Source organism: Haliaeetus leucocephalus, unplaced genomic scaffold (assembly GCF_000737465.1).
Source record: "Haliaeetus leucocephalus isolate CR32 unplaced genomic scaffold, Haliaeetus_leucocephalus-4.0 Scaffold830, whole genome shotgun sequence".
Lineage (NCBI taxonomy): Eukaryota > Metazoa > Chordata > Aves > Accipitriformes > Accipitridae > Haliaeetus > Haliaeetus leucocephalus.
The window spans coordinates 3,274,611-3,298,804 of record NW_010973266.1 but is presented as its reverse complement, the minus strand read 5'-3'; the positions used below and the strand labels follow the sequence as shown (position 1 = coordinate 3,298,804).

General features: G+C 38.0%; 2 protein-coding genes across 3 annotated transcripts in view; one reads left to right on the top strand and one right to left on the bottom strand.

Annotated features, from left to right (window-relative positions):
• The window catches only part of DOCK1 (dedicator of cytokinesis 1), a 311,286-nt gene that overhangs the window by 102,576 nt on the left and 184,516 nt on the right, over positions 1-24,194 (top strand). The window lies entirely within an intron of this gene.
• FAM196A (family with sequence similarity 196, member A) overlaps positions 44-24,194 on the bottom strand; it is a 49,440-nt gene continuing 25,289 nt past the window's right edge. Inside the window, exons 3-4 of the mRNA XM_010581951.1 lie at positions 13,480-13,551; positions 44-2,821 (exon numbers count right to left, since the gene is read on the bottom strand). Coding sequence (XP_010580253.1) covers positions 2,638-2,821; positions 13,480-13,551 — 256 coding nt within the window. The 3' untranslated portion in view covers positions 44-2,637. The remainder of the gene's footprint in view (positions 2,822-13,479; positions 13,552-24,194) is intronic.

Below are 24,194 nucleotides of genomic sequence, written 5' to 3'. Positions count from 1 at the left end.
TGTCAGTCACATTCAACTAAAAGCTCTAAAGAATTAGGTTTTTCTCTCAGTGTCTATCTAACCTGAGCCTGAGTGATTCTAAATGTAATACAATATGATACATTTTACACACTTGCAAAAACATTTTATTACAAATTACATTGTATGGTACGATATAACACGATATGTAATTTTAAGCAAGACTATATGTATGTTAGCTTTTCCAGTTTTAAAAAAATGTAAAAAATTAAAAATTTGCAACTTCTTAAGAAAATAGCCTGGACATGTACAGAACACGCCGTGAGAACTCTCACTTTTAGCTCTTATATGTTTCACCAGTGAATTTTCCTCTGTCATTTCAAATGATTACAGAAGACTGGTCTCTGTCTGAGTCAGTAACCGCACATAAAAACAGTTCAGTTTTGTGTCAGAGTCCCTGCACACAAGAACGTTTAGAACAGGTTTATGGGAAAAGCTACTGATTCGGTGACACTAACGATTTGTAATTGATTGCCATTGAGAGATGCTTAATTTAATTTCTTTTAAAAAACCCCCAAACACTAGGCATGTTAGCATGGATGAGTTAATTATTAACACTATTTTAAAATAATGCTGAATACTGTTGTATTTTTCTTGGTAGGTCCTTATTTGATATTTCTTTCTGGTTAGGGAAAAAAAAAAGTATTTTCTGGTTTGGAAGTATTTGGGTTTCTAAAACATGTCGGGTGGGCTGTCTTGTAAACAGTTTTATATTTTCAGTTAAAAACAATATAAAATACATGAAATGCATTTTTTCCACATGAAACAATTGCACTTCCTTCCTGGTATACAGGATCACCTTTTCTAATTCTTCACCTTTCACAGAAGTATTTCAGGATATTGTTTGCTTATGTACAAGAACTCGTAGCCCTCTTGGAAGGTTTACTGCAAAGGTGACTTTTTTTCCATTAAAGCATGCTGAAATTAATTTTGAGCTGGACATAGACATCTCCTGCATTTCTGTTCCCATTTTAACTTCCTTTTCTTGCTCTTTGCTTTGGGGGGATAAAAATAAGTTATTTTCCTCAAGTTTTCTTGCAGTAATGGATGTGATGCTGAGCTAAGAGGAAAAATAGTGTAAACGAAAACACTTCAAATTTTTTAGTATGTGCAAACTCTTCTGCTAATGTTTACATTTCTTCCACCTAAAGACTGAAGAATTTGTGTCTTACTGATGCTGCAGGGTATGCAATTTCAAAACCAATTCTTAGTAAACCAGTTTGTCACATGACACGGTATGACTCAAATTATCTTAAATCCTTAATAAAAAGAAGACAACAAGATTCCCACTCCCTGGCCAGTTCTAGCATGAGAAATTTTTCCACAAACGGTCATTCTAGATGCAAGTTTAATGACAGTAGCAAATACTTAAAAGGAAAAAGTTGCAGTTCATAATTCAGAGCAGAATTTTAAGTGTCATTTAGAAAAAAAAAAACCACAACAAAAAACTAGGAAAAAATTGTTTCACATCTCTTCCCTAAGTGTGTTGGTTAGCAAGTACAATTAATAGATTGAGATATAAATTATAATAAGTTGAGAAACTCATCGAGAAGCTTAGTAAATAAATAGCATTTAAAATTACTGCTCCTTCCAAACAGGTTTCAAAGCATGATGCATACTACAAATTTTCTGGTGCCTTCTGCAATAGTGTAGAGGTTTTCCAAAGACTGTGTTACAAAAAGATACTAAATTATGGCAAATATCAACAATCCGTAGAGCTTATGATTGTTCTGTTTGTGGGGTTGGGTTTTTTTTCTGTGCCAGAATGTGTCATTTAGACCTTTTGGGTACCAAAAGACTAAAAGTGAGATCTAGGACAGATGATTGTCCCGTAGCCTTGACCCTGTCAGCTTGATGTGGTTAAAGGCTTGTCCTGACTTTGGGAGGTTTCTAGCCGCTCACCCGTTGGAGATGAGCAGCAAACTTGTTCGTCTGGTGATGAGGACACAGCTAAATTAGAAATCATGGTGCGGTGTCGAAATTTGATAGCTTTGAAGTCTACATTGCATGAAGGCAAATATACATATAGTCACATCTTAGAGATTATTCTTGGTCTTGGACCACATGAAAAATTGTGCTTTGTCCAGGATATATGTGCTGAAAACTGCACTCCCCGATCAACATGGATTTGTAAAACTGAAGACCATTGCAAACATAAGGCTTGCTTGCTTTTTTTTTTTCCCCTCGTTGTTGTTTAAAGACAATAAACCAAACCCCCCAAAGGCTTTAAAACAATAGTGATATTTAGCTGTGTACAGGATGACAGCCTACAGTTGAACAGGTTAGAATGTGACGCTTTCAGATCTAAGGGGGGGTGGGGTGGGGGAATAGTTTTACTTTCCATCTTTGTACAAATTTCAATTCAGGTTTTACATCCCACATTGGTGAACTGCAAATAGAAGTTGGCAAGGTATTATCTAACGCCTTGCTTCTGGACATTAGTTTATAGGTACAAAGGCCTTTTTGGTACATACGGTGAGAACTGAACGCTGCCAGAATGGTCAGAACTACATTGGCCGGTAACACTGATCAGTCTACCAAGATCCTGTTATAGACGATTGATAGAACTCCAAATATTTTTCAAAGAAGGCCTTGAACTCCACATGTAATGGACTTGGGTTAAAGGAACCAGAGTTTCCATCTTCCATGCTTTTTTGATTCAGTTTTGGATTTTTGCTTGGGAGTTGAGGAGTAGCTCTCCTGAGAATAAGGCAAAGGTGCAACCTGAGTTTCCTCAATAGGATGAAGTTTTCTCAAAACTGGCTGTAGTTTATCTTCTTGCTGTTTAAAATCCAATTCCACGCTAAAAATGGGAAGAAAAAAGCAATTAGTTACTAATCATCATGATAGAAAGATTTCAATTAAGCCAATGTCTGACACCAAAATACAAGTGCTTAATTTATGAAATTCAAATACAAAATAAATGTTTAAATCAGACCTCCACATTTCTTACATCAAAAGTGAAGGGGTGGGGGGGGGCAGGAAGGTCAAAAAAAGGACATATTGCAAAAGAGAAATAGGAATGGGATTGTGCAAACTTCTTCCTGCTGTTTAGGAGGGCCTTGAGGATTATGGTAGAAGTGCTGTGATGTGACTGAAAACTAGAAATACTACTTTTTCCCTCATCTCTGTAGAGAAATGCTCTTTCAGAGGGCTTCCAGGCTCAGTTCTTCCTCCTGCCCACGTGGTCTGGGAGGTTTGGGTGGCAGCTGGGCACCTGCAGCCTTGTGCTTTTGAGAAAAGCTGATGGGCTGGCCATAAGCAACTGGGCTGTCATGGCAATTTCTGTACCTTAGCTGTTTCTTGCAAGTTTTACCATGAGTTAGGTTAGTTTCACCAAGCTACTGTCGTATGTATATACTCATATACATGTGGGAAAAAAAAAAAAAAAATTAACAATTCTCTTTTACAGTGCAACCTTTTAGCATATGCTGGCAGCATCTAAACTTAGCCCTGTAATGAGGATAACAACATAAAATCTACTTGGCCCCCACTGTAAATGACTGGTGAGACAAACATCTCATGATGTAGATCCATTTACTTAGCTGACTGTATCTTTAGGTAAAATCGGTAAAGTGGAAAGAACCTGTTTCAGTAGTAGCTAGTGTGTACTTGCTTGTTCCATTTCTACTAAAATTTAATAGAAATAAGGGAAACACTCATTTAAATATAAGCTTGCATTCAAAAAAAATATACTGAAGCTCTGAAGTACGCCTCCTGAATTCTAAACACTGTCGGCTACAAAATCCTGCCAGCAATTAAGTAACATAACAAAGATGAAATGACAACCCTTATTTCAATAGCGTGTGCTACAGATCGTTTCAAGTTTACCTTATAAAACAAAGGAACCACATTATAAACTTCAGGAAAAGGTTAGTTCTGTCTGATAACTCGAAACCGAATCTAGGCCACTTAAAATACCCTGAAACGTCATGGTTTCAGTTGCGTTTGTACAGCAGCTTGTGGCCGAGTTCTGCACCGAGACTGTTCGTCCTGTCTTGTGCCTTACGCTGCAGTGTGGCACCCGCCTATCAAAGGATGAACTTAGGGCATAGGGTAAAGTGAAAAGGGTTTAGACACTGCAGTTAATTTATTTCTTCCCTACCTTTTGCTTGATATTTTAAGTCTAACAGTTCATGATTGAGGTGAAGATTGTGTGTGAATGCATCTGTTGGGGCACTTGAGAGATTGCCCTTTCCCCTCTCCACTGAGGTTTCTTGGGATTCGTGCTGACTACCTTCGCTACTTCAGTGCTCCATAAATATGAGGTTATTGTTCCTGGACATCAGTTCACTTCTAATAAGTATTAAGTATGTTTTCTGTGTTATTTCTGCTATTGCTTGTTTGGCATAAACCACTAGAGAAGTTAGGTCTACTTTTTCAGGCCTCACGCTCCCAGTGTAGCTCATCTAAAAAGAGATTTTTAAACTTTTGTTACTACTACCCCTGTCTAGCTTACGGCAAGTGGCACCCCACCTTGAATGCGTGCAAGCGTACAGTACAGAACACCTGAAGTCATTTCAGAGGAAATTCTCCAAGTAAGCTGGAATAACAGAAGTTATGGGAAATTCTGGTGGACTTCAGTGCTACAGCACATGTAATACCACCTAATACCATCTGCTGATTTAGCTGGATTTTATTTTCCTCTTAGGGTGGGGGGAGAGGGAATCAAAGATGCTAAGAGAAGTTTGGGATATTTTTGTGCTTTGGTTTTTTGAAGAGCTGAAGAGTCTGCCTATAAGGACTTCCAGTGAAGCCCTAGAAAGGGGTGTGGGAAGGGTGTAAGGTCTTTTTTTGCATCTGGCTGTGCCTAGTTTAACTGTTAAATATGTTCTGAACAAAAGCGTCAGCATTTCAGTGATTTGGATTAACTTTCTGATAGTGGAGGAGAGAGAAATACATTTGGTAAGAGTTCAAATTAAAAAAAGTATATCTTCCCCACCTCCATGTTGTTAAGCAGAAAAAAGACATTCCAAATTGAAGAAGATAATTTTTAAAATTTCAGCTCTATGCTAGAACTACACCTATGAATACTGAATTTTCAGGATACAGCTGTGTTGGGTATCCTGTTAGTGCAGAAGCATGCTACAAGCCTACTGATTAATCTAATATCCGTCCTTGTTAATGAAAGAACGACATCGTCAACTTGATAACACATTCCTGTTTGCAGTTCAGCTAGCAAAAAGCAGTTGGTTAGATAAGTGCGGCATTAATTTTGTGGTAAGATTGGGATATCGGTTGATTGTGAATGCCCCACCACATAAATGCTTTCAGTAATACAGGGAGGGAATCTTGTCATGAAATAGATTCTTCTCCAAGAGCTCTCTAAATCTCATTTAAAGTGGCATGCAAATCTGTGCAGAATTTGGTATATATTATAGTTGGTTTGTTTCTCAGTATAAATTCTGGAAAAAACCCCCAACAAACCCATGTTATTATCATTTTCTACTGCATAAAACCATTTGCAGCACAGTTCAGACCATCTTTCAGCTATTTACATGAAAATGAAATATTTTACTTCTGAAGAGTATAAAGAGGATTAATGAAAACATTCATATTATTTCAGCATTTATAACTGTAAATTTTGCAGAATAATTGATTGTTCTTTATCAAGATCAATTTATATAGCTTTGTAGGGTTTTTAATGTAACCGCTCCTTTCAGGCAAACAATTTGTTTGCTTGCAAACTTAGATTTCAGTGTATACGTGTTTGTGTTGCAGTAACAAGACAAAAACCTTATTCTGTAATTTTTCCCATATCTTTCTAAATTAGCTATAGCTGACTTTCTTTTTGGTCTTTATGTCGAAGATATGAAATACTATTAAATTCAGCTAGTGTTATATATTTGTGTGACTTCTTTATATTTTTGTTATAGAGCTGGAGATGCTCTCTACAGACTGTTCCTCTAGCTTTCCAATTCTTGCATTCATGAACTTGGTTTTGTCACCTGTCACAGCTCTGACAATTTTGTTTTGCTTAGTGCTATTTTTGTATCCTGTGTATCTATAGGTTTCCTCTCAAAATGACCTTTTCTTGAAATATTCTCTGTGCCATGTGGCTCTTTTCACTTTCAAACTCCGTCTTGTTTTGTCTTTTCTTTAAGCCTCCCCATAACTCCATAAACTTAATTAGTGCAGACTTTATGTTCTTCTAGCATTATGCATGATGGAGGTTATAATTATTGGCTTTGGCAGAGTTTTCCCTTAGATGAAATAATAATAATATTTTTCAACAGACTGATAATTGTGAATAAGCTCTACAAAAACAAGAGATGAATCTAAATATTATATAATGCTGTTATCACAAACATTTGCCTGACATATCCGATTAGGACATACTAAAGGTTCACTTACCTACAATATTGCCAGATTTGGAACATTGGGTTGGAGTTTCTCCATGTTCAGTGCCTGTCTCAAATTTTTGCTGTGCGTGAAACTCCAGTGCAAATAGGCTGTTTTTGTGAACAACTATGAGCAGTAAAATTTTTTTCTGTGATAAATATGCTGGTTTTCTGTTTTTTCTCCCCAAACCCACTACATACTTAAAAGATTTACAACAGAAACTTTACGTTTTAGGGCAGTTGCCTGTGTATCAGTGTTTGCACAGATGCCACTCCTGTGAAAATTTGGCCAAATAAAATCAAATAACAGACCTTTGAGAATTTTATTTTGATGTGCTTATTAAACGCAAGTGAGAACTTTGTAATTAAAATCTCTGAAATTCCTTCACAGTGAGACGGGTTTAGTCCAGGACTGATCAAAAATCTCTTTGCAATTGCAGCTGTAAGTTAGGTTTGTCTGTGCTTGACTGAGCCCCAGAGCAGAGGACCCTGAGCCTGCTTTTTCTGTCATCTTGTTTTCTGCTAGGGACTGATACCAGTGCAAAGAGAACCCAAAATGAGATTTTTTTTTTTTTTTTTTTTTTTTTTTTTTTTTTTTTTCTTCCTTCGTTTCCCATTTCCCAGATCCTGGTGGTGTTTGTTGCACAGCATGGACGTGCACTAAACTGACTGAGGAGCCTCGATGAAATGTGAATCATGATCTAATTTTGTCTCTAGGACGGCCCGCTGACGTGCTATGGAAGTTGGGTTTAGAGTAAATGAGGCAAAGTGTTGCAAAAAGGTGGAGGGTGACAGTGGGGCAGTTGAATGCTGCCTTGAAAACTATTTTTATACGTGTTTGTTAATTTTGGAATTGAAGTCAGTGGAAACCTCTGTGGGGTTTCTGTGTTTGTTTCACTTTGGGCTTAGTGTCCCCCAGCCTTTGCTTTTTGTATTTGTGAAATGGAGTTATTGTGTTCAGAAAACAATGAAGATGTGGATACTGTAATAACGAGTACCCCAGGACAAACTTGGAACAAAACTATTTTTTAGGCAGTATATGAATCATACTCAGGAAAGAAAGAGAAAATACACTGAATAGCTGCTCATCAGTAAAGGACTGTGTGCTTGCTGCCTGAAACCTAGGGGAGAGGAGTAAAAAAACTGCCGGACTTTTCTAACGGAGCACTGACGGGGCAGCAGCGCCGATCAACGCGGGGTTCGTTTGGCCTCCAGCCATTCTCGGGGACCCCGAGAAGATCCCAAAGGTGCCCTGGGGTTTGCGCAGCACGGTGTGCCTGGGTGTCCATGCAGTATATAACACGTGTGGGTGAAACGCAGTGCTTTCGAGAGGTGTTAGAAGTATGTCCGTAGGGCCCACCGTAGGATAAAGGCAGTGACGTAGAGCCAAGGTGGGCAACTTGGACACCTCGCGGCACGCACGCAAGGTGGCCAGCTCGCTCACGGTGCTTCTTTCTGGCTAATCCCATTTTATAAATCATAGCGCTGTGGATTAGGGATTGGTGTGGTGGATTTTCTGGCTTTGGCTTCATGGTTTTTTTAATGGTTTTGAGAATATATGTTAATGAGTTTATTTTTTGCATGCTGGCAGTAGAGTGAACTTTTTCTAATTTTGTTGCTGTATAAGGGACTGAAAACACTTTGAGGAGTCATAACCATTTGGTTTTAAGCATATGGACTGTGGGAGGTTATCTAGCAACAAGCATAGAAATATGGATGGGGTTTCTTCTTTCTCTAACATAGTCACATTATTAACATGAATCATTTTAAGACCATTAGATGCTAATGATTGGATATGTTGTGTACTTGTAAGATTGCCAAATCAGAATAACTCCGGTTCAAGACCGGGTTGCTGGGGGCTTTGTCCATTTGTCTCTTGATACCGTGAAGGATGAAGCTTGCACAGCTCTGGGCAGCCTGTCCCTCTACTTTCTGCCTCAAGGGAAAACCTTTCTCCTTCTACTCAACCTGAGCCTTTCTCATTTCAGTTGACACCCCTTCTGCTTACTTTTTTTATTACCTAGTTTGTAATGTTAAGGCCCAAATCCTGCAAGCATTTGTAGAGCTGCATAACTCTTTGCATTTAATTAGGCTAGGCGAAGCAGGAATTAAAGAATATCATAGTGTCTCCTGGGTCACGTTAATTGGATGACATGGCATTAGTGCATGCCACCTCTTGGAAGAACAGGATCCAGATAAGCACTGATCACTCAAATTAGCTTAATACACTTTTAAGCAATCTTTGTTATTTCTTATTTTAACCTGAAAATCACAAATGTCTAGGATCCAAACCATTGCCAGTGTTAGCGAGCCATTAAGATCCATTTTAACTACTAAGCATCTTACAGTCTAAAGATAAGATGAGAAAGGATGTAAATTAGTGTGTAGGAAAGAAAAAGATGATGAAAATTAGTATTTTCACCATTTAGTTACCTGATTTTGCTATACTGAGGCTGTCTTAGAGTTTTATGTCTACTTGCCCCATTTTCACTTTGTATTGCCATATTTACTAATTTTAATAATTATCACTGTATTTAACCTTTACAAGTGAACTACTTCCATGTGGGCTCTGTGCTGCCTACTTAGCTTGTATCACCATGATTTTAATCTGTTTACTTTGCTACTTTTGTATTAAGAGTTACATTTCATAGATTCTAATAATATATTTTCTGTTGAATAGTTGGAGTACACGTTAGAATAACTTCAATATCAGAGACAGAATTGAATACTGAAAGCCAGCATAATTGAGAATTTCAAAGGAGGGAAAAGTAGCCAATTCAGTGGTTGATACAGCTTTGAGTAATTTTCCCCCCAAAGAATTACAATAGTGTAGTGTTAATTTGTGTGTTCTCCCTATGGAGAGATTGGTTAGTGATGTGATCTAGTAAAAAGTTTACTTCTGAAGCTAAAGCAGCCTTGTAACAGCTCTTGAGTACTTCTGACCTTTGTGACTAAAGGGAAGTCTAGCATGAATTCTTCAAGATGCTCCTTCATGGAAATAATTCATGATAAAGGCTTAAGAATAATGCACAAAATATTAAACAGAAGACTCATTTTCTCATACAGATTTCTGTTCAAGGATTAAAATTCACACAGGATGGTAGTTTAAACAGGAGTGGAAAGGGTAGTTCCACGAAAAGGTAACTAGAGAATAAAACAGGCTGTGAAGATTTTAGTCCACGTGGGTTTTTGGGTGGTTTAGAATTGGTACAGTTTCTGCATATCAATGCAATTTCTTCTTAATAGCAAGATTTTGCTAATTTCAGTATTTAAGTTGGCTTCGTCCTGACAATATACCCTAATAAAACTTATCTTCTGTCTTTAAAAATTTCAATGGTGAATCTATGTTAGTTTGGAAAAGACAGATGTGAAAGTTTGTTTGTAAATTTGTCTTTTAGATTGTAGAAGACGATTTTGACACTGGTTTGTGACCTTGGATTATGGGATATTGGTACTAATGGAATAGGTTACTATTTGACACAGATTAACATTTGATAAAATGGTTGTTTATTTTTACTACTTAATCACATTTTTTGACTACTATTTTAAATACTGTCTGGAAATTACTATAAAGACATGATGCTGAATACTTCTTACTGAGTGTTTCAGACTATTGCTATGTAGCTGGGACTTTATACTCAGGCTTTAAAACCTAGAGCGATGGTGTTGCCCAGTAAAAGTTTTTCTGCTGTGTTTGAGCCCAGAGCTCCGTAAGATGCAGCACAGCTGATCCTGTCCTTACCAGAATCCGAGTGACCGGAGGCTGGTGAAGCCTTCGGGGTAATGACTCAAGCCTTTCCCTCTCTAAAGCCTAGCAGCTAAAGAGGTATTTAATTGGGAGTGGAAGCAGCGAATTGATGTGTGCTGCAGTAGGGGGATGCAGTTAACATGCTTCATCTCCTGCAAGGGAAGAAGGTGCTAGTGATGCCTGTGTCTGGAATTTCTGTCAAGTTCTTGAATGTATTTGTCATAGCAGAAATAAATAGAATTTTGAGGGAAATGGGGAATCAAATTTAGATGTGTTTCTTTTCCTATTGGTGTTGAGAGCAGTTTTAAGTTTTTGGTACCTTGCCTTTTTAATAGTGTTTAATGTTTGATCAGTTTCCTATTTATTAAACAAAAGAGAAAGTAACTTGCTTTTCCTTTCTTCTTTTAATAATAAGTAGTATTTTTTTTTCAATATAAAGACAAAATAATATAAAATTAGATCTGGAATCTTAGCAAAAAAAAATTAGATTTCATATGCAAAACAACTGTATTCTCAAAAACCTATTCTTAGAATGTTTACTAACAGTATCAGCTTTTTTGATACAAAAAGCAGCGAAACCCCCTTAAAGTACAACAGTGGTGTTTTTGTCACCTTCTACACTGTCTCCAGCTTTCATGCTATATCATATTAATATTCTAAAAAGTCATCATGAGGGGGAAGTATTTAATTACATTGTTTGTTTCTGCATTCTAGCATCTCTTCTGTGCTATACCTGACATTAAGGATGCAGTTGGGTAGTCAGTAGGGCAACTGAATCCTTCCTCTAAGATGCTCTTTCACTGCAGTTTAAAAATAAAGGTTTGAAAGAGCTCTGAATATTTTTTAATGTTACTACGTTCAAAACTGAATCATATTTTAAAAAACCCAACAACGTCAATTATGGAAAAGTTAAGGTTTTCTCTTGAAATTATTGATTTGTCCCGTAAGGGTATTGCTTATATTTTTCTTAAGTCTCCCCTATCTACTACTTGGGTGAAAGAGCTCAAGACTGAGGAGGGTCCAGAAGAGGAGCATGCTGTAAAAGCAGTCAGTGGAAGATGCAGTAGGTCAGACAGGATGATCCTGCTGGTCTGACACTGACATTTACTGACAGCTTGCAGGGTCCAGTGCCCTCAAAGATACCGGGGTTTTCAGTGCATCTTGAATGGTTTAATCTGAGTTTTAATTTCTGTTCCTAAAAGGTGTTTTGTTTTAAAGAGAAATCATGTAATTCTATGCAGCACTTGTCATGCAAACCCTTTGCAAAGGTGCGGTGTGTATCATTGCATCTAGATTTAAGAGTAGCTTTAGCATCCTTACTAATGAATTGCTGCACTTCTTTCAGAGGTTTCAGTACTGCAGTATTTGACTTGTGGAGGAGCAGAAGCTCCTACAAGGCAGTCTGTCTTAGGGGTAGCTTTATCAGTGAATTTCTCTTTTATCCCTTCTGGCTACTTATCTTGTCTTGGTAATTCGGTCTTCTCATAGTTGCCCTGTTCTGCACTGTCTTCTGGTTTTAGACTTCTTGCCTGCAGCATATATTCTCCTAATCTGTTACAAAGATGAGCTGATTTTTGCTAAAACTTCCCCTGGAAACATTGCTTTAGGCAAATGCCCAGCATTGATAGCTTCAGTCCAAATGGCTATTCTGGTGGGAGATAGGGAAGAGCTAGACCTGCCTGCTGCACTGTTAGTCTGTCGGTAGGGAAACACTTGAAATCTGCCTTTCTGGAGTAATTTCATTTGCAGTGAGTGTAAGAGGCAGAAACTGGAAGGTTCCTTAACTTTAAATCTGCTGACTAGAAATCAGGATTTAAAAAAAATTCCCATTGGATTTTCTTAGCTAATGAAACAAAATAGTTTCCCTGATAGAAATGTGCTATATTGTGCCTTCCCAGGCTGCCCTGAGCAAGAAATTGCACAGGGGTGAGCTCAGAAAAAGGGAGGTGCAGTAGGCTTTGGTTATTGATATGCTTCTAAGCATTGCTCTAAAGGACGAATAAATAAATTACTTGGAGCCTTCCCCTGTACAGGACAGCTTCATTCCCTTTTCTAGTTAGCTGGTTAGTAGAAAAGATGGAGTTGAAGTTTTCTATCCTTTTTTCCTTCACTTCTAGGTAGCTAGGAGCTGATGTATAAATAGCTCCAGGTCTTCTGCCTAAATCAGAGACCGAGTAGAGAATTGAGGGGTGAAGGGGGAAATCTACGCTATTCAGACCTAGCCAACATTTGTACCTTCATTATAGTTTGTATCTTCACTGTAATTACAGTCATCTTTATACATTTTCATCTGTGCTATGCTGCCTGATTTGCTGAAATACTCTTAACACTGAGATGCATTTGTTTTCATCTCAGCTGCAACGCATGAAAATATTCAGTTGTTTTTTTAAGACTCTAATGGAGGAGGACAATTAAGTTGTCAGTATGGAACACATCATCAGACTCATGATGGCTTCATGTCATGCCCACTGCCTGTCTGTTATTCCTTCACTATAATATAATACATGCCAAAATGGGTCTCTTGGTTGGTAAACTTTAGGAGGGGGAACCTCTGCTTTGGAGAAATAAGCAGCAGTATCCTTTTACCTTTTGCACCTGATCTGTTTCTAGTGAGCAAACCCCAGATGTTTCCTTCTGGAGGAGAGATTACAGCAGGTACAAACAATCTTTAACAAAACCTTCAAGCAGTGTGTCATTTTTAGTGTTTGACAGCAATGAGCAAACCTGTATTCCCCTTACTGCACCGTACACCACAGCAGGTCTGCTAAAGGAGCTCTCTGTACACATACAGCAAGTTGTCACTTGTGTGTTGCGTGAAGACTGCAAATGTCTCATTCAAAGGAGTTAGTGGTGCTGTTCGTGTTGGGCAGGACGTATTTGCCATGCATGTTTTAAAACTTCTTCGCTAATGTAAAAGTACATAAAAGCCTGGGTAGTAATGTCATTTTACTGATAAAACTGTCTGGGTTGAATCTGTATCTGGTTCTCTTAGCTATACAGCCTCTCTTAAAATTACTTCCCAAGTCTAGTTGTTACTGCTAGAAAAATAAATGTGAATTATGTTTACTTGTTGGACAGAAAATCCTGAATATTTCTAGCAATGTGAAAATGAAGCTCACACCTTGTAACACTTCACATGCAAGAGCTACAGCAGTACTACTGACCATAATCATCTATTTTTGATCTGAAAATTTTAGACTTAGAAACAGGTGTCTGTTGAATTTCACTAATTTAGTGAAGTTAAATTTATGTTTTGTTTTTAAACTGGTTTTGTGTAATTGAAAAATCAAGGCTAACAATTTATCTTGCATTAGTGAATAAATCATTACTTTCACTCAGGAAAAAGTGGGAATATTAGTATTTATAACCTACCTATAGATAATACATGCACTGTTCCTGCATGTGTCGCAATTAGCCGTATCTTGACCAGTCCGATATGAAAGCCTACAAAGACAAGAACATGAGGTCATTAAAAAGTAATTTGTTTTAACATGTTTTTGCCTTCTATGATTCTTTTTACAGAAATCAGAACTTGAGGAATTTTTTTTTTAAACTTTAATATTGAATACAAAAATCTAGCCATTAGGAAAACAGGATCAAAAATAGCATATTCAGCTTCACTGAACAATGGGAAGATGAAGTTATTTTGGAAAAAGAGTCCTTCATAACTTCAAAGAGAAAATAAAAGATTTATTTCCACTGTACATTGTAAATTAAAAGGGAAAACAACAAGGCAACCAAGTTATGTGAACCTTTTTTCCTACCTAAAGCTGCTGTGTACCAAAGTGATGAACCATCACTGTAAATGGATACGCTTACAGTTTCCACAGATGTGACAGTGCTGGTTTGCTGGTGGTTTGTTTTTGTTGGGTTTTTTTGTTTTGTTTTGTTTGTTTGTTTTTGTTGGGTTTTTTTGTTTTGTTTTGTTTGTTGGTTTTTTTTTTCTGCTTTCTCAGATACAGGAGGCTTTTCCTAGTTACTGCTGGATGTATAGAACGCAATAATGGAAAATGGCATCTATTTAGAAATTTTGTCCCTCAGCAATGAGGTCTGAACGTCTCTTGCAGTGGTGTTTATGTCTTAAAAGGAAGAAAATGTGATTTAAATAACAATTCCTATACTCACCTAGCCTACAGCTATTCTTTGTCACACTTCGGGTTTGAAGTCTGTTACAGCAGTGTCTCTGAATTTACCTATGCATTGTGTGTGACTTGGTCAATTGAATTAAAAAGGGTTTTTTCAAGGTATGCAAGTACTTTTTTGTACATAGAAATTTATTTAAATATATTAAATTAAAAAGAACACAATTGCCTACCTATCAACACAAATGTTCTTGCATGCAAATAAGTTTAAAATTAAAATTCCTAAGTCAATTTTTATGTAGTTATACTTACTTCTTTTTCTGTAAAATCACAAACTTAGAATCTTTTATTTTCCGTTTGTGTAAAATACAGACTAGTATCTGCAAAGTTTCTTCATAGTTGTTTTTAAAATAAATGGGGAAATACCTCATCTGTGGAATTTTGAAGATGTGGAAAATAGATCCGGTCAGGATTACTTAAGGGAATGCTTCTGAAGTCAGGTTCCTGCAGCCTGGGACCTTCCTTACCCAAACAGTTCAACTAATTGACCTCAAATAATTCAGTGCTGGCTTTGCTTAACAGGGGCATCTCTGCACCTTCCTTGCCCTTAGCTGGCCTTGCTGTGGGGACAGAGCACTGCGTTCTCCGCTTCCCTGACACCGTAACAATAACGAAAAATCCAACATATGCAGAAAAGTGGACTTAATTTTTATGTGACAAAATATCAAACGTATATAATATAGAGTATTAATGGGAAATGATACACAAGCTGTTTAATGTGCCGTTCCTAAGATGGAAAATCAGCATCTCCTAAATGCTGCAGGCTATTTGTTTTCTTTGAAAACAATAATCTGGTCCTGTGTCAGTTTTCCTTACTATTTCAAAGGCTTGAATATTGGTTTAAAAGTTTATTACATCGCTTCTGTATTTCATATAGACTTTTAAGAAAGAAGAAATTTATCAGTGTGAACTTGAAGGCAGAGAGTGAACCTGAAGTTAATTAGACCAAGTGTGTCTTCACAGGTGACATTTCTACTTCCACTCTGATTACTTTGATATCAATCGTTTGGGGGGGTGTCAAGGCAAAGAGCTCTGGGCCTGTGAATACAGCTCCTTGGCACAGTGGTAGCACAGACAGAAGTTCATGTAGGATAAATCTACTTTTTTGTTATAAAGACTTTTTTTTTTTTTCCTGAAAGCAAAATGCAAGGTAGAATTCTTGCTGTTCTAGTTGTTTGTTACTTGAAGAGGGCTTGGAACACTCTGGATTTGAAACTTGGTATCAAGTAGTAAGTCAGTGGCCTCAAATACTTTTTATTCAGAGGAATATACTCAAATCACCTTGATTGCTAAATTTTAACACAACAGCAAAGCCAGATGTGCAACAGAACTTCTACAAAGCGGAATTTCTATATTACATACTATTCCTTATGGGGAAAAAAACCGTACTGGTTTATATTTGATTATACTTAATTTTATGCTCTCTAAGAGCAAAGTAGTATCTGTTTTTCAATTCCCCTTTTAAAATCTTTCGGAAGTTGACATTCAAATTGTCACCATACTATTAAACTTGGACTTGTAAAATGCTTTTTCCAAGCTATTGATCAAATACTAAAAACTCTTACTGAAGATACAACATTTAAAGTTTACAGATCAGTTGATGAAGGCCTTTATTTACTGAGGACATAAAGGGTAGTTAATAATCGCCTTTAGAGGAATACAGTACAGTTGTGTGAGTGCCTCTTTATAGGTAAAGGCATAAACACATTGCGTCGGGTGCCAGGTTAGGTTTTAGGTGGTGTTTCTTTTAAAATTAATTTCCAGTTGCGACATTTTCATTCATCTTTGTGCACCTGCAAACTACCATTCAAATACACAGTTAATTATCTGGCTTGTAGACTAACCACCTCCTCCTCTCTGCCAGTCTCTCCTGTTCCTGCACAGTGCTGCAGGGTTTATTCTGTTCATGTTTGGCCTGCCTTGCTGCTTTGCTGTTTAAGAAATAATTTAATAATAAGGGATTTTTAATAAGTTTTTCAAAGTCCAGTGTTTACGAAAGCAAACCATAGCATCCAAGTTCCTTATCCTGCTTATACCTGTCCCTGTTATGCTGGATTGCTGTGAGATGAGCCCTATGACAAAGAGTGACAGTGACATCTTCTTTGTAGAATCCCTTAGGAAAATGACTGGTTGTATTTAAGGGACATGCCTGGTGCTTTGAGGGATTTGCTGTAAAAGAGCAACGTTTCTGGTGGCAGTTGTAAAAGCAAAGTGGCCAGGTCATCTGTTTACAGTGAATCTTGGCAAGTCTTTATTTTTATTTTTCGCCCTAATTGGGGTGTTTGAGAACCGTGACTTTCACTGGGGGACTGTGAAAAGGTGAGAATTTTTTTGTTTGGAAGAGGAGGGAGGATGAGGGGTACTCCTGTGTGTGCTGAAAACTGTGAGTGGAGAAGAGGAGGGATAAACCAGAGCCCCCAGGACAAACCTGCAGTAGTGGTGTATCCCAGTCGTAGCCCACACAATCTGGTACAGAACTTCGAAACACTTCAGCAAGAAGTCATATGGGATTAAACACCCAAATAAATGTATAGCGGTGTTAAAAAATAATACAGATACATCTCTGAATCCTTACCTCCCCAGTATGCTCACACCCATAAAACAAATATGTTTATGGTCACTATCCTAGTTATTGTGATGGTTTATCAACCAGCTTCCACCAGCGCCATGCCCATCTTAAAACAGTAATATTTTAGTTGTGATAAACTCACCGAATGCTGGTAGGCCGGTTAGTTATTTAGCAAAAGCCATACTATCTTTGGTCTTAATGTGGATGTGCCAGTTCAGTCATGAACTATAGTCCTCCTTCCATAACTGGCAGTGGTTTTGATCTCTTCTTAAAAAGAAGACATCATAGACACTTTAAGTTAATAAACTGTCTTTCTCAAAATAGAGTTTTCAGTATTTTATTTAAATTAGTTTCTAAAGCATGTGATGATCTTATAATGCACAATAATTCCAGACTTTCAAAGACTTAAAAACATATTTCCTAGGTGATGGTATAAGGCAGACTTGTTAAGCTGATGAAAATGGTCCTTTGATACAAGTATTTAAAAATCATATGATTTTTTGGATGATCAGTTTGAAATCCTGATTTCTCAACTGACACATTCAGCACTGCTTGGTTTTAGCATCATTGTCATTCACAAGCTCTACTGTTTATGGTGATACATTTTTTTTCTAGTTGGATGTAATTTATGATGAACTTTTCTTAAAGCATCATTTTCCTTACTGAATATTTTTAGCTTTTCAGAGGTGATTTTCTTTTCAAACTACGGATTTAGTAATGTGGCCTTCTCTGAACCATCCTGTTAGTTAGACTTCTTTGTAAGCCCCAAGAACACTACATGGTGTCACAGCGTTTGGTTTCCATAAGGCAATTTGATAGCTCTTCAGCCATGACTGTGTTATGTGAGTGTTAGTACAGTATAAATTCATTATTCATATATAAATTAAACTCTTCATGAAAGAATTCCAGGGATTTGGATTTTCGCTTTCTTGTTTTCACGTAATTATCTACATAAGCACTTGCATGGAATTCATCTACTTCATGCCAGCAAAGATTTTACTATTGGCGTAGTGTTTCCATGTAAATCTTGGGCAATGAGGTTGATGCGCAGTGCAGACTTACTGAAAAAGAGAGCTTGCTGGCAGTGTTAACTGCTAGCAACAGTTTGTGAGCACAGTGTGGATACCGGATTCAGGAGAGCAGAGTTCTGGGTGATTATGCTTTCCTTGTGAGATGGACTATTTTGAATAAGCTGCTTTTTTTTTCTCCTTTTAAAAAATAATTTTAAGGGTATTCCAGTGTAGAAGAGCTCAGGCTAGAGACCAGTAACTTTTTTCTTCATTGGTAAACCAGTTGGTTTTTTTGGTAAGAATACAACCTGTAAAATGTGAAGTTTTTCACAAAACAAATATTCCTACAGAAAATTTTTTTTCTTTTTAGAGAAATGAAAGTTGGTTTTGGTCTGTTGTAGATCCAAAGTGGAATATTTCACTTTGTACTGAGGGAGATGCCTGGGAGCCAGGAGTTCCCTGCAAGCTGGGACTCCCGTGAGCAACATATTTCACGTAAAAAATAATCTCAACATTAAGCCTTGCAGCTCCTTTTACCAATCCTAACATCTTGATTTTGGGAATGCCTCATCAATTTAAGTATAAGAGTATTACATTTCATAACTTGCTTCAGTCTCTCCCTTTTTTTCATTCGTTCTTCAAGAAGGTTAAACTCGATCACCGCTGACCCGTCTGCCGTGTACGCTGGGGCACCTCTGCTCCGCTTCCCTGCCTGGATGTGCTTCTCGTGAAGAAGGAAATCCATCAGCCTTAAAGCGAAATGGACATCTAGTTACATTTTTTGGTAAAATTTGAGGTGTGACCAAAACTGGTGAATGTTGAATGAGGGGTTGATTTTTGCCGTTCTGGTTGGCTCTGTCTCCTCGCGTGGTGCGGTCCCTTGGGTGCTCCCGTGGGCTCTTCACCGTGGAGTTTTGCGTGTCTGTGCTGCAGTGTGGATTGCCTGCTTCAGGTCTCCTAAAACATGCAGCATTTGGAATTTGCAAAAAAGTCTTTTTTGTCTTTGTGTCTTGCAGATAAGCAGTTGTGCACCATGGCCAGGAAAGGTGTATTGATCTTGAAAGGATTGACTAAAGGCTTGTATCTTACAGGACGGATCTGCTGGTATTAAGATGTAAGGTGCTGTCAGAGGGCAGCACTTGGCATCTTTGCTTTCTAACAGGAGCTTGTTCTTGACATCTGATTTCCATGAGTAAGATGGGAGCAAATCTAGCCCCCTCCCCTACCAATCAACTCCCCATTTTTTCCTCAGTGATGATAATAAGAAAGATGTCCTGGTTTGTGTTTGGAAAAAATATTTATCTTGGGGATGCTGAAGGAGATCTTTTGGTTTAATTAGCTTGCTTTCTGGGTAATTGGCTAGAACTTGTACTACGTTATGATTTTTTTCCCCAAAACAATAAAGAAAATAGACTTGAGTAAGTGTGGGTGGGTTGGTTTGGGTTTTTTTTTGTTTGGTTGTTTGTTGGTTTTTTTTTTTTTTTCCTTAACTCCTATCAGTTTAGCAAAGTAAACATGGCACTCTTCATTACTGGTTTGATGGGATGCATGCTGATCTGCAAGAAGGGAACTGAATGCATATACTGGAATGTTTAATCAGCTTCCCTGGTATTCATATTATTATGTGTTTCATAGTACTGTAGCATCTAATGTGTTTTGATACACGCTAACAAGAAGTCATTACTCCAATAGCTTCATTCTTTGATACCTTACATCTTGTATTTTCGGTTTTCATATGGATGTACGCAGATGGGCATGGTTAGTCTCGTGTATTATGTGATGCTGTATGGTCAGGTTCTGGAGAAAGGATGGATATAGGTTAGTTGTATGGCTAAGTCTGCATCTAATTAGCTGTGTAACCTTGGGAAGGATATCTCATCTCCATACTCAGTTTTTCACGTATGCTTGCTATATACCTTGCATATTATTTTCAGGAGGCTTTCATTTTATTGCATTTCTCTTAGTATTCTTGGCACAACCTGAGCTTAACCTCAATTAACACTTCCAAGTATGAAAATATTATAATGAAGAACAACCATTTTGCTGACATGGACTGGCAGTAACTAATAATAGGCTGCAATTTTCAGAGCAGCCTAAGGGAATTACACCCTCTAAATCCCTGTGAAATGCAGAATTCGTGCACCTGCTTGAGGCTTTTTTTGAAAATACCAACTGTAACATCAGAATCTTTGCATTTGAGTAGTTTTTTTTGCTCGTATAAATTAGAGACCCCATTGAGCTAAGAGAGGGAAGCTTAGATCTGTATGTGCTGATTTTTATTTTTTTACTGTTGTTCAGTAGGTAGCTAGTGAAGGGCACTAACTCAAGTATCATGGACGTCTATTAAAAACAAAGAAGAAAAAGCTTACAAAGCGATCTGTAAGGATAGATCTGTTACATCTGGATGGTCTTCCCTTATCTGCTGGGATGTAGGGAATACTTCATATTAATTGAGTTACTTAATGGCATGGTTTTACAGAAGTGGCTGTGCTTCAGAGTGTGTTTATGCTCTAATGGGTATGCTCTTTAGATGATATTGATGTTCATCACACTTGCGATGTATTACCACCAAGGACGATAAACAGACTTAAAGAATGTATTTTTTTGTTTATGTTTTTATTAAAATATAGTGAAACAAATTATCTTAAGAAGGTAGTGGGCCTTTGAAGTTGTTTTGAAGTGACAGTTCTGGCCGTGCTGAATAGCTGAGGAAGTGTAGGCCATGGTTCTCCTTAAGTCTTTGTATAAACGGGTATTATATTTCCATGCATGGCCTAGTCCTGTTGTAACTATTCATAGCATAGCTAGTTAAACACACTAACGTTATCTGTCTTTACAGAATAATGGTTTAAAAATAAATGGTCTGGTGGAGAACTTCTCAAAACCTTTGTTTCCTACTGTAAAGTATACAGAGCCAATATTGCTAATAACTATGCTTCAAGAGAAAATCATCCATACTTCCTATTAACATAATTTGCCTTTTGGCAGAATGAGCTGACTTCACTATGTCATGTGTGTTTTAGTTGTCCTTATGACTGGAATAAGTCATGTTTTAGCTATGGAAACTGCAGGAAAATCACTTGTATATGTTTGCATGTTAAAATAAATCCTGCTTAGCCATACAGGTTTAGTCTAACCTAGAAAAGATTTGCCATTCTAGCTCAATGGAAAGCCTCATATAAATGCATTTCTATCAGCAAAGTCATGTTTCTGTCAGATGGATATCTGCCTCTGGTTCCCTTAAGAACTTAACATTGTGCTGTCAAACCAGCAGGTATGTACAGGCGTAAAACATCTTGGGTCAGCCTTTGGCTCATGTAAAGGTGTTCTGAAAAATCACTTGCCCAGTAGAAAAAATGTTTTAGCCTTACTGCTGCTGTGTTTTCATTACACTCGTAATTACCAGTAAGCAGTTTTCATTTATAGATGATAGTGGTACAGCCCGATAAAAATCAAGAATAGTGTTGTGCTTTAAGCAATAATCTTAAAGCTTTTTTGTTTGATATCTGTGGCTGGATGCAAACATTGAATTGTTTCATGCTTTTCAGAGGTATGTTGGGTTTTGGTGTTTGTTTTCGTTTTGTTTTCTTTTATGCTTGGCTTTCACCTAAAGATTTTTCTTTTCTCCCTGTTGTTTGTTGGCATTGCTTATTTGGTTCCCCAGTACAAACTGGGGAGCATCCTTGGTATGTCTCCCAGTAAACATGGGCCCCTTACTTGTGTTTGAGAGGATCTGTTCCCCTGTATGTGACAAAGTGTGGGTTAGCTCCACCAGCAGCGTGGAAGTCCTTAGACTACTCAGAGCAGCTAGAGAAAGAGGCGCTTCAGCGTGCCCTGCACCTCTCTAACATCATCTGTTAGCTTGTCTCGTGTTGAGCTTAATTATATTTGCAATAGATTGATTGTGTTACAATTAGGAGTAGAAGCCAGCTTTTTGTTACTGCTCTGTAGCTCTTTGCAGAGAGCAGAGAAGGGCTGTGGAGCTGTCTCGTACCTCCAGCTGGAAGCTGTTGCCCGACCTTGGCAAAGTCTCCTGGACTTGTAGTCACCATTTGCCATCACGATGGTTCTTTCCCATGCTGGTCTGAAGTTATCAGCACAGCTTTTCTGGGGACCATCAACATATTTAGCAGCTGCGGCAAAGCTCAGGACCTGTGCGCTGGAGCACACGTGCAGAAATCCTGCGGTACAGAGCTCAAGCACAACCCAGTTTGCTTCTGGAGTGTGTTGGGAGCTGGGGAGTATTCACAGAGAGCTGCTGCGCAGGTCTAAGCAATACCAGCTACGTGCCCCTGAGTTGAATGTCACAACGCCAGAGGCGTTGGGTACTTGGATGCAACGTTATCCTTTCCTTCTTACTTGAGATCCCTGATGATCAGCTTCAGTGGGGTGGTTTTCTTTAATTAGTTACTATGTGAGGATTAACTAAACCTTAATGAACAGAGTTTTCCTCTCTCTGAGGAAAACGACAGCCCATGAGTTGCAGGGAGCGTGGAGACAGCCCATGCGCTGGGCAGATGTGCAGTGGCACAGCTGGAGAGACCAAGGATCAGTCCGTACTGATCGGCCACTATGGCCATCAAAAGAGTGGGCAAGATCCTAGTTCTCATGCTGGGTACAAGTATGTTTTAACACGCACCAAAAAGGGAAAAGAAACACTGCACAAATTCACTAAACTCATTTTTGAAATGTTTTTTTAACTGATGACAGAGGATGAAAGCAGAAAATCTTCTGATGCTCTAAAATATCAGACTTTTTCTTCCACTTTTTTTCCTATCTGTCTTGTTATTACAGGGCTGATATTATTCATTTGGTTTCTGAAAATACTTTGAAATGTACAGAAGCTCAATGGTGAGATTTTTCAGACTGTTTCCAAGACAGTAGTTTGTTGTCTTTTACTGAATCCTGACAGTTGGAAGCAGATGACTAATCTTCTTTTTGAGGTATTTGCACTGTGGGTGTATGGCATGACTCCCAAGACAGCAATTCAAGTGCTTTCACCCCGTAAATACATTTTATATTGTACTCAGGTTAGTCAGGGAGTGAAGGGTTTTAAAAAAAATACATATTTTAATAGGGCTGTCTAGTGATTTAAAAAAAAACAACAAGAATGGAGAGAATTAAAACGTATTTCAAATGAAATCACAAAATGTTATAGGAATTAGGTGCTTGCAAGGTCTAGCATCTCTCTTGAATATTTGTCCTCTTGTCTCATCAAAAAAATCGGGAGGATAATTAAAATGTCACTTCTCTGTATTAATAATAGAGGGAATTTGTTTGTTCTAGCTGAGTAACAACTGTACAGCTGGCACATAATTCGTAGGCCAAACACTTCAGTGAGTTATCAGGAAGTGCACTCCAGTAGTTACACGAAAATGAAGTCTGTCTCTTTACCCCTTGCACTCTAAATCTCTCTACTGCGACTTGCTCCTGACCTCAGAGCGTCATTACTCAGATGCCCTGAGACTTTTGAACCTGCAGCTCATCATCAGGACTGCTGCACTCATCCTTTTACTGCAGCTTCAGAGCATGCTACGTTCCTCTTCCGAGTTCCCGTTCCTCTTCCACCCCCAAATCCACTTAATTTTAAAATTAATTTCTTCTGCACGTAATTTTTGGGACTGGCTGGGGCCATGTGTTTGGTGGTGTAGTCGTCAGGCAAAAATCCCTACCTGCCCTCCCACCTCCCTGTTGCTCCTACCCTAAGCTCAATAGTTTCTCAGCTACAGAGCGATTATTCAGCTCTATGCACTGTGGCTAATAGCCCTTTGTTAGCCACAGCACAGAAATTTTTCATAACTGCCCAGTTTTAATGCAAATGAAATCCTCTCAACCGATCAGGCCAAAGGGTATTTCATAGGTGTGAACTAATAGAGCGTTTACGGGTGAATAACTGTATTAAAACAACACCTTGGATTTTGCTTGTCTTGGACTTTTAAATTAAGGCGGCTGCTAACAGGCATTGTTTCTATAAAGGAGGGAAGATAGGGGAAATAAGAATTCTGTGGTATTTTTTCATAATTTGAGATTTCAGTGCAAGCTCAAATACTGTGTGTGCATTACATATATAAGCCTATACCAGCTTACAATAATAACTGCATCAGCCACACTATATGCAAACTAAAGAGCTTGTTTAAAATTCTAAATATTAAGCATACAAAGTACGATTGCTGGCCACTGATCTTGCTGATTGTGCGGTACTTGCAAGAAGGATGGGGGACTGTATGGAGAAAAAAAATGAACAGGAAGGACCCTGGAAGTGCTAAACTCTTTTTCTGTTGCAGCTTGAATAACTCTTTGCCGGTCTCAGTACTTTCTATTTTCTCCTTTCCTTAAATAATGGTAGTTTGAGATTTTACTGCAGTA